Genomic DNA, 9393 nt, shown 5'->3' with positions numbered 1-9393 from the left:
AGCCCGCCTAAAAACCCATAACCCAAAATAGAAGAAACCCAATTTCCCAAACCCATCACGTACAAACTTCCCCCCCTTCAACCTTTCCCTTCGGTCGTGCAGCAGCAAGCTTATGGCTTGCTGCCGGCCAGATCTCCACCGTTCAGACGAAGCTCACATCTGGGCGGTTCCAACGAGCCATGCCTTGCTTTGAACCGACCCCTACACAGTCCTAGCGAACCACGTTTCGGAAATCCCGAAATTTGCCGATATGTAGCAACCCCATCTAAAAACCCCATCGCCCTTGATCATCCCAGCCTCTAACGACTGAGCCACCTTGGACTCTAGACCTATAAGGACCCTGGTACGACTCTAACCAGTAGCAGCAGCCATGGCCGATCACATGAAGGGAGAAATCAAAGGATACATGCAAGGACATGAGAAAACGTGAGGCTTGCATACATACAATCAATAGTTTCATGTAAAAACAACTCTAACGTATATAAAAATAGCAGTCTCATGCTCATGACAGATTATAGGACTTAAACGGTGGCCAAGAAGAGAATTCAAACGTGCCTTTTTAATTTTGAAGCCAAAAACTCGATGTCGGGCGCGTAGATCGATTCCTGGGATGAACGAGCTTGAAACCTTGCTTAAATCTCCATAAAAATCGTGTGTTGTGATGAGGAGAAGGTGACGGAGTTTGCTGATGGCAGCTAGGAAGGAAAAACGTGAGAATGGAGAACAAGAATGAGAGCCAAATTTTGATTATGGGTTTGCTTGGTTATTGGGCTAGGTTCCAAAGTTCAAACACAAAGTAACCCATTAAAACTTTGCTATTTTTTGAAAAATTTTCGTAATGATATAATATGGGCTTTTAAAAGCCTACTAAAAACTCTTAAAATGATATTTTGGTGAAAATTGGACTCTTCTAAATATATATATATATATATATATATTAAAACTATTATTTTCTGAAAATAATAATTTATGGCTCATAAAATTCTCATAAAATATTTGGAATAAAATTCATATATCTCGTTCATCCACGATCCCGCCTACGCGATCGAAAAACATAAATTCTAAAAATCTCATAAATAGCATAAATGCAGGTTAAATGATAAAAATAATATTTAAATCATGCAAATAAATTCATGTATTTCACATAAAGTCATTTAACTCATTTTTTAAATTTTAAAATAATTAATTGTCCTAATTATGCATGCGGGTTTACGTAAATGAATTTTCGAACGTTACATCAATTTTAATTAAATAGCAACATAATGAGATTGGGGAAATAATTTTAGCATAACAAAGAACTATAAATTCTCAATATTTCATACATACACGTGTTTTTAAAGTGTAGCATAAAATAAAACACCAATTAGGGCAAACAATTTCATCTCGAGATTTTCTCCATGGAGTATATGATATATCGTTATTAATTTATTTTTTTATTTATTAAGTGGTGAAATTACTAATTAATTATCAGCTTGAAAGGGGTAAAGTAATATATTAAACAAAATAGAGAAGTTAATTAGCAATATCTGAACTTTTAGGGGGTAAAATGCAATTCATTAGTTTTGTTTTTTTGAAAAGAAATGCAATTGATCGTTGAGTAAATGCTACCCGCAGGGTAGTATCCCGCGGGTGACGTGACGACTCATGATTGGTTAAAATCAATGGGCTCTATGTGGAACCCACTAATTTTGACCAATCATCGGGTTATACATCACCCGCAGGTTAGTGCCTTGCGGCATGCGGGCGACATGTACTAAACGGTATATTTCAATATAACATATGAATAATAACTGAATGATCATGATTTGTCACGTTAACAATATATAATTAATTACGCCTATATATAAAAATACGAACCATTGGATATATAATTTGGCTATTACCTATATGCTATAATGTCATCTCCCTTAATACACGGCAATTCATTAGTTAGCTGTAGATTAACGCGCAATAAATCATTCTAATAGTTTTTCACTTGACTTCTGCTCTGCTATACCTTTTACACTTTCGCAAGCTCGTCGATGGCCGACAAAGAGTCCACCTCCAGCGCCGCCGAGAGTTCTACCGCCGCCGAGAAGTTTCCAGAAACGAGGCGGTGGGCTGATGTTGCTGACGAGGCGGAGGAGGAACAAGACACGGCTCAACCTCCTTCGTCCGAAATTGTTTTAGATTCGTTGGCTATCGACGAGTCCAAACTAGTTGGCAAAACACTCACGGATCCGGACGAATCCACCATTAAAACCGTAAGCTTCACTATCCGATACACGTGCCTCTGTAGTATGCGTGGACACTTTGTGGATCTGATTTGCGCTTTAAGGGTCTAATTTGGGTTTGAAATCTGTTGGGTTAGGATTATATTCACTTCTTTTCAAATTTGGGGTTCGTGTTTTAATTTAATTTGTCTGAAGATTGATGGGAGCAGCAAGTGGCAGAGGGATTGAAAGATGTTGTATAGACAGCGATTAAAAGCTTTGAGTTACAGATGATACTTGGCCGGTTGGGCCTGCATTTGGCATCAGAAGTATGGTCATGTTTTGCTATGTTCATGTATATGTTTTTTAATCATTGAACAAGGTAAATAAATTTATAAATTTGTAATTGGTGTTTCGATTTTGTTTGAATGAATAATTTGTATGTTTTGTAATGGTCTTGGGGTGTTTTAGTTAAGTTTTTAGCAAATTAACTTACGACTTGGAATATCTGTGTCAATCAATTTAAGTGCATATTTTCAATGTAGTTATTTATATTATTTTTCACATGCCGCATATTTCATAAAGTAAGATATGTTCCTTTAGTGTAGGCGCTAAATTCGCTCAAGTAATTGCTAAATTATTTGTATTGTTGTTATGAGAACATTTGGTTATCTCCTGTTGAAACATTAGGTTCCATCGGGGGGCACTCCATATACCTCTGCCAAGAGATTTGAGGACCTGAACTTATCACCTGAGTTACTGAAGGGTCTCTATGTTGAAATGAAGTTTGAGAAGCCTAGCAAGATACAAGAAATAAGTTTGCCAATGATTTTGACTCCTCCACACAAGAATTTAATTGCTCAAGCTCACAACGGTTCTGGGAAGACCACTTGTTTTGTACTTGGTATGTTGAGCCGTGTTGATCCACATATAAAGGCTCCCCAGGCTCTTTGTATCTGCCCTACCAGAGAGTTGGCCATTCAGGTAATATTACTTGGATAAGATAATTTGAATTAGATTGGTCGGTGGATCCCTACATTTTGATCCTCAATTAATCGAATTATCAACAATGCTTGATTAACAACTCTTTAATCGAGTCTCAAATTATACTTTATTCAAATAAGGATTTGGGTTATTTCAGACGGAGATGGACAAACTGTGGAGTTAGTAACTAATCCCAGTGCTTGAGATTTGAATATATGATTAGATATAGTCATAGTTACTCCTGTCTGAAATATGCATCATTTGAGTTGCTAATAAGTCTTGAGGCTTTCTGGTTGAGTTTCCACACCTTGCAATCATAAAGAATGTGACAAGTTATGATAGTTTTAAATTGACATTAGTGGTGCATTTGGAGATAGATTAGCTAGAAAGTCCACATCGTAGAAGTTTCTCTCGAACATTTATGCATTCACGCATGTGGTAAGTCGTTGGTCAATAATGCCATTTTTTGATTAGTTTATTAATAAATTATATAGAATATGGAAGTGCTACTGAAGATGGGGAAGTTCAGTGGGATAACCTCAGAATTAGCAATACCATCGGATCCAGCTAATTACATTCCAATTCAAAAGAGACCACCTATTATGGCACAAGTTATCATTGGTACACCTGGTACAATATGTAAGTGGATGTTAGCGAAGAAACTAGGTATGAGCCAACTGAAGATTCTTGTGTTTGATGAGGCAGACCACATGCTAGGAGAGGTAATCCTGGTTTTCGTCCTGCATGTGTGTATCTCTATTTCTTTACTACGATATTTTTGTACTTAGAGGGTGTTTGACTAATCTCATAAGCTTTAAAATTTGTTTGGCAAAGTTTTTCCAAATCTTATAACCTGTGAAAATAAGTCGTTCGACAGATTACATAAGCTTTTAAAAAAAAAGCTGGAATGACTTTACTTTCTTAAAAAATGTCTTATTTTAACATTTTACTTCTCCAAAATATCTTTATAAATTAATCACTCTAAACTTTTTAACCTTATATTATATTGCATTTACGGAAGAGAATACAATTGTAATTTTATCTCACATTATCTTCATGGTATTATATCAGTTTTGGTAATTCTGACAATAAAAGATTTTATAAAAACCTTATAATATGTTTAGACCTTTACGGTATATATTCACGTCTCTGGCTGAATTTTATCTTTTATGTAGAGTGGTTTTCGAGATGATTCAGTGAAGATAATGAAGACAATTGTGAAGTGTAATGCCAATTGCCAGGTGAGCTATATGCAATACATTTTTAATGGTTTTATGAAGGGATGAATAGTTTACATACTTTTTGTTTAGTGTCACTGTTGTTTTCACCAACTATGCAGTGATCTTTCCGATGTCAGTATCATATGTTGTTACTTGTGAATTATGGAATACCTTTCCTTGAACAAACCAATTCTTTCTTCGTATCCCTTTCAATCCCAAGTCATATTTGTTTGTATTTTTTGATCATATATATAATATTCAATGGACATTTATCTAATGAAATTGATCTAACTATTTATGTTACTAGGTTGGATCTAATCGGGCTCCATGTTAGTAAGAGCCAAAATTTCTTCAACTGATGCAGCTAGAATTGTTTATTTCAAAATGTATACTTTTAGAAATTTTTTTTTTTTTTAAAAATTTATAGCTACCAGTACTCGATGTTAAAGTCATGTGAATGCCGTCACCATTTCTTTTAAATTTTAATCGAGGTCTTTCCCTATCAAGAAAGAAAACCACTAGTAAAGGAAGAAATATATATAATTATTAGCACTTTAATGCAGATTTTTAACAAGTCTATCTTGGCTACTTTATTTGCATTTATTTTTAAGTGGATGGCATATAACTGAGTTGTGCTATTGCTGCAAATTATCAGGTGCTTCTCTTCTCAGCCACGTTTGATGATGTTGTGAAGGCCTTTGTATCAAAGATCGTTTCAGAAATCTTTGTCCGAGATTATAACCAATTGTTTGTGGAAAAGGAAGAACTGTCTTTAGCCTCTGTCAGACAGTATAAGGTACATTGTCCTGATGAGCTTTCAAAGATCACGGTGGTCAAAGATAGAATACTTGAACTTGGAGAGAAGGTGGGGCAGACAATTATTTTTGTCCGCTCTAGGAATAGTGCCAGCAATTTACACAAGTCCTTGGTCAACCTGGGCTATGAGGTTACTACGATTCAAGGTGCATTGAAACAAGAAGACAGGGACAAAATTATAAAGGAGTTCAAGGAAGGATTGACTCAAGTTCTTATTTCAACCGATCTTCTTGCTCGAGGTTTTGATCAGAAGCAGGTGCTTACCTATTTGCTGTCTTGATGTTTATTCTTTTATGTCATGTTTTCAAATTTTGGCTCTGAGCTATGCTTCATTTCTCTCTGTAGGTCAATTTGGTTGTCAATTTTGATCTTCCTGTGAAATATGATAGGCCTTCTGAGCCTGACTTTGAAGTCTACTTGCATCGGGTTGGTAGAGCTGGACGCTTTGGCCGCAAAGGTGCTTTTGTTGATGTTCTAATAGAAAATTTTCTGATGTGTGATTGTTTCGAAATTCATTTTGAATAAAAACAACAGTTTCTTTTCACTATAGTTCTTGTAGGATTCCATTCTGCATCTAGGGATATTATTGTGCCTTATCTTTTATATGAATCGGCCGAATCCATGTTTTATACGAGGTGATTTTAACTTTATGTGTGTAGAGAGTATCATGGTTGTACACTGGCATGTCTATTACATGTATGCGGTCGTACATATTTGGGTCTATTTGGTATATTTTGTCACAGCCCCTATGTTACAATCTCGGGCCTCAATCGGCATTTCCATCTGTTGTAAATTTTTTTTAATACCCAGAGTTGGTTATATGTCCTTATAGGTGTGCTGACAAATTCATGGAATTTTCTATCTGTCAGGTCTCGACTTATGTTCATTATCTTGTGCCTCATTTGGTTTTTACTCATGAATTCAATCATAGCTGCGACTCTTCATGTTGAATAAAGCCTCCACTTTCTAACAAAAACGAAATAAAAAATAAGAAAAACGGAGAACAAGGATTAATGTAAATTTAATACTCTCCCTTCCCTTTCTTCTCTTTATTTGGTTGAATTCCTTTCTGTTGATTACCAGTGAATTTTTTGCCGCAAATAGAGTTTCTTGGAATGTGATTCTTTTCCTTTGCCTCATCCATCGTAATTTTTTGTTCTTATATCATAAGGCAAATTTGTTTCTGATAATCACCAGGTGCTGCATTCAACTTGCTTCTGGACGATAGAGATGACATGATTATGGCCAAGATTGAGAAGCACTTCAAGACCCCGGTAACTGAGGTAAATTCCTAAGACAACAGCGAGCATTCCTAATATCTTTGGAAGATAGTTTCTTAAGGAGTTTTCTGAGGATTCTTGTATTCAGGTGGGTCCTTGGAACAGCGAAAAGGAATTCGAAACGGCCTTAACAAATGCTGGACTACTATAGATCTAATGATCCAAGGATGTGGCCGGAGTGTATTCGTTCAGTCGGGATTCTGCCCTCATGAAATGAAATCCGTAGTTATGCTGCGTTTTTATCACTGCAAACTTGAGGGGGTTTTGGTGTGCTGTGTCTTTTGGTTCGAAAATTTCCATAGTATATAGTTTTGCGGATGTCTGAAAAAGTTATTCAGAGGGTGTTTAGCTTTGCTTTTGGAGCTTATGAATTGTAACGATTATTTTTACTGTTAGAGAGTATTTGGATAAAATTCATCGTTTGGTTTGAGATATGGTATAAGTAATATATAGATATGTAATATAATATAATAAAAAATAAATAAAAAATAATAATTAAAATAGTATTGGATTTGATTGATAGATTATGGTTTATTTGATTTGATTTATTAAATTTTATATAAAAATGTTAAATGATTATTTTATCTTTTTAATAATAAATAAAATAAAAATTATAAATATATAAGGGGTAATATAGTAATTTGAATTCAATGATTTGATTGATATGAGATAAATAATTAATGATTTAATTGATGTAAAATAAATAGTTAATATATGGATAAATAATATGATGAGAAGAACGTGAGACAGTATCTAAATTGAGTAGTTTTGACGGGGCTAATGGCATTCGATCCTCCGTTGAAATTGCTGTATTGCATAAGACACTTAACAGAAAATTAATTAGCTAGTAGTCACGGATGCAAATGCGTTGTGTTTGCAAGGAATAAATTAAATAATATATATTACATGTGTAATAAATTTTATTTTCACAATATTTTATTTATTGGTCGCCATATCACATCCTAATAAAATAAAAATATTTAAAAATATAAATTTTAGTAACTGCATCTTAAATGTATTAGAAAGAAAAGCAAACAATTCATAATCATATAAATGCAATAATATTTAATATATACAGTTTAACCTCTGATACATAGGATACATAAACTGCCAATTTTGCATTAATAATGAATTTACAAGAAACAACTTTGCATTATATAATGTACAGGCATGGAGCCAGAAAAATCAAATAGGAGAGTGAGATGAACAAACACATATATTTCGAGAGAAAGATGATTATAAGACAAAATATTACTTAACATAATAAAAAATCGTAAAACAAAAAATTAAATAATTTACATAAAAAAATAGAAGCTTCAATGTACAATTGCCAAAATTTTCGATGCTTCATCTATTGTCTGATCATCCATAGCAATCAAACCTACAAAACAATACAAAAAATATTACTTTAATCTTATAATGAAAATAATAAAATAAAAAACAGATATGAATTCCATATTTACTAACTTATTTATTATGTTTATCCTTTTTGAGTTGTACTCGACGTTTTTTTGTAACCTCAAATTCATCAATAATTGAGTCAGTACTGAAAGTTTAAGCATTCTCCTTTTCAATATAAATTAGCAATGAACTAGCCAAAAAATCATCTTCCATCTTATTCCGTAATCGTGTCTTCACAATCTTCATAGATGAAAATGCACGTTATGTGGTTGCAGTAGAAACTTGGAGAGTCACAGTAAGACTAATCTATCGATCTATAAGATGGTATTTCTCTTTCTTTCCTCTCTCTGACAGTAATTGGAACAACCCTGAAAGTGTTGAAATATTCTGAAAATATTTGTTGCATCGAATGCCAATTTCAAAAAGCTTCAACTCATACTTTATGTGCAACTTTTCTTGACTTGTGCAACTTTTCTTGACTCGTAAAATCATCAGGATAGAACTTTTCAACAAGTTTCCAAATGTCATTGATGTTGAATGATTTGTATCCATCTCTTGGATCCAAAGCTGAGATGAGTCTGAGTAATTCTACTGTATTTTAATCAAATCGACAATCCATCTCTTGTAATATAGAATCTATCGTACTCGTGAATATATCGATTCGATAATGATGATTGATCGGCTAAATTGGTATGATAAAAAATCAACTGGCAAGCATACCAGGTCAAGTTATAATATAGTGGACAAAGTTTCAGATGTCGAACCCACAGGGACTGTATAAATATGAATACCAAAATATATTTATTTCTACTTAATCTAGACTAATGAATAAAAATGATTCATATTTTAAACTAATAATTAAAATTACAAATAAAATTAAATTAACTAAAACACAGCAGAAAAATTTGGATTTAATTCAAATTTGGGAAAAACTCGATCAAGGACTCACGTAGATACCAGACAATTCATAACAAGCAGTCGATATAAGATATCAGACTTAATCTTAATTCACGGGAATTTTTCTAAATTGTTCAAAGGACTATTTATAGAACAATCAAACCTATTCAAATTTTGATGGATTAATCTTTCGTAATTCTAATCAAATTTGAATGCATGAATAACTGTGAAAATTCAGTTTGCACCCAAACCGCATAATGAAATCGAATTCTATTTTTAGTCAGTTTTACACTATGTTGAATATCGAAGTGATCAAAATCGAAACCTCCTCTGTCGACTTGGAATCAATTAACATGCAAGAAAATAACTGGCCAGGAAATTCACAAGACAAATATAAATTCGATAACCAATAAAATCAAATCAAGTCTGAAAATCTCAAATAAACAAATCAAGTTTTCTACATAAATTGTCTGGCCCAATCACGTGGCCTTGATCGAAGAAAAACTACTACTCACTAATAAACATAATTAATTAAACCAAGTATAAAATCATAAACTAGAAAATACGAGAAAAGGGAAAAAACTGGAGAATTGTTCAGCAGCC

At 33.5% G+C, this 9393-nt stretch overlaps 1 protein-coding gene across 1 annotated transcript; it reads left to right on the top strand.

Annotated features, from left to right (window-relative positions):
- Nucleotides 1-1942: 1942 nt before the first annotated feature.
- On the top strand, nt 1943-6922 carry LOC140887425 (DEAD-box ATP-dependent RNA helicase 38-like). Its single transcript, XM_073294668.1, has 8 exons — nt 1943-2243; nt 2883-3176; nt 3671-3898; nt 4352-4417; nt 5052-5468; nt 5558-5669; nt 6410-6495; nt 6581-6922. The coding sequence occupies exons 1-8, from the start codon at nt 2022-2024 to the stop codon at nt 6641-6643; spliced, it is 1488 nt and encodes a 495-aa protein (XP_073150769.1). The 5' UTR covers nt 1943-2021; the 3' UTR covers nt 6644-6922.
- The last annotated feature ends 2471 nt before the right edge of the window (nt 6923-9393 follow it).

Source organism: Henckelia pumila, chromosome 3 (genome assembly GCF_033568475.1).
Source record: "Henckelia pumila isolate YLH828 chromosome 3, ASM3356847v2, whole genome shotgun sequence".
NCBI classification, from domain to species: Eukaryota; Viridiplantae; Streptophyta; class Magnoliopsida; order Lamiales; family Gesneriaceae; genus Henckelia; species Henckelia pumila.
The sequence above is the reverse complement of the archived record's forward strand: the minus strand, read 5'-3'. Positions and strand labels throughout refer to the sequence as shown.

Bases quoted from the DNA above. Each gene is read 5' to 3' on its own strand.
- LOC140887425 (XM_073294668.1), top strand. From the start codon at position 2,022: ATGGCCGACAAAGAGTCCACCTCCAGCGCCGCCGAGAGTTCTACCGCC. The intron at 3,177-3,670 runs GTAATATTACTT...TAAATTATATAG, and splicing joins CCAGAGAGTTGGCCATTCAG to AATATGGAAGTGCTACTGAA. The intron at 6,496-6,580 runs GTAAATTCCTAA...TCTTGTATTCAG, and splicing joins TCAAGACCCCGGTAACTGAG to GTGGGTCCTTGGAACAGCGA.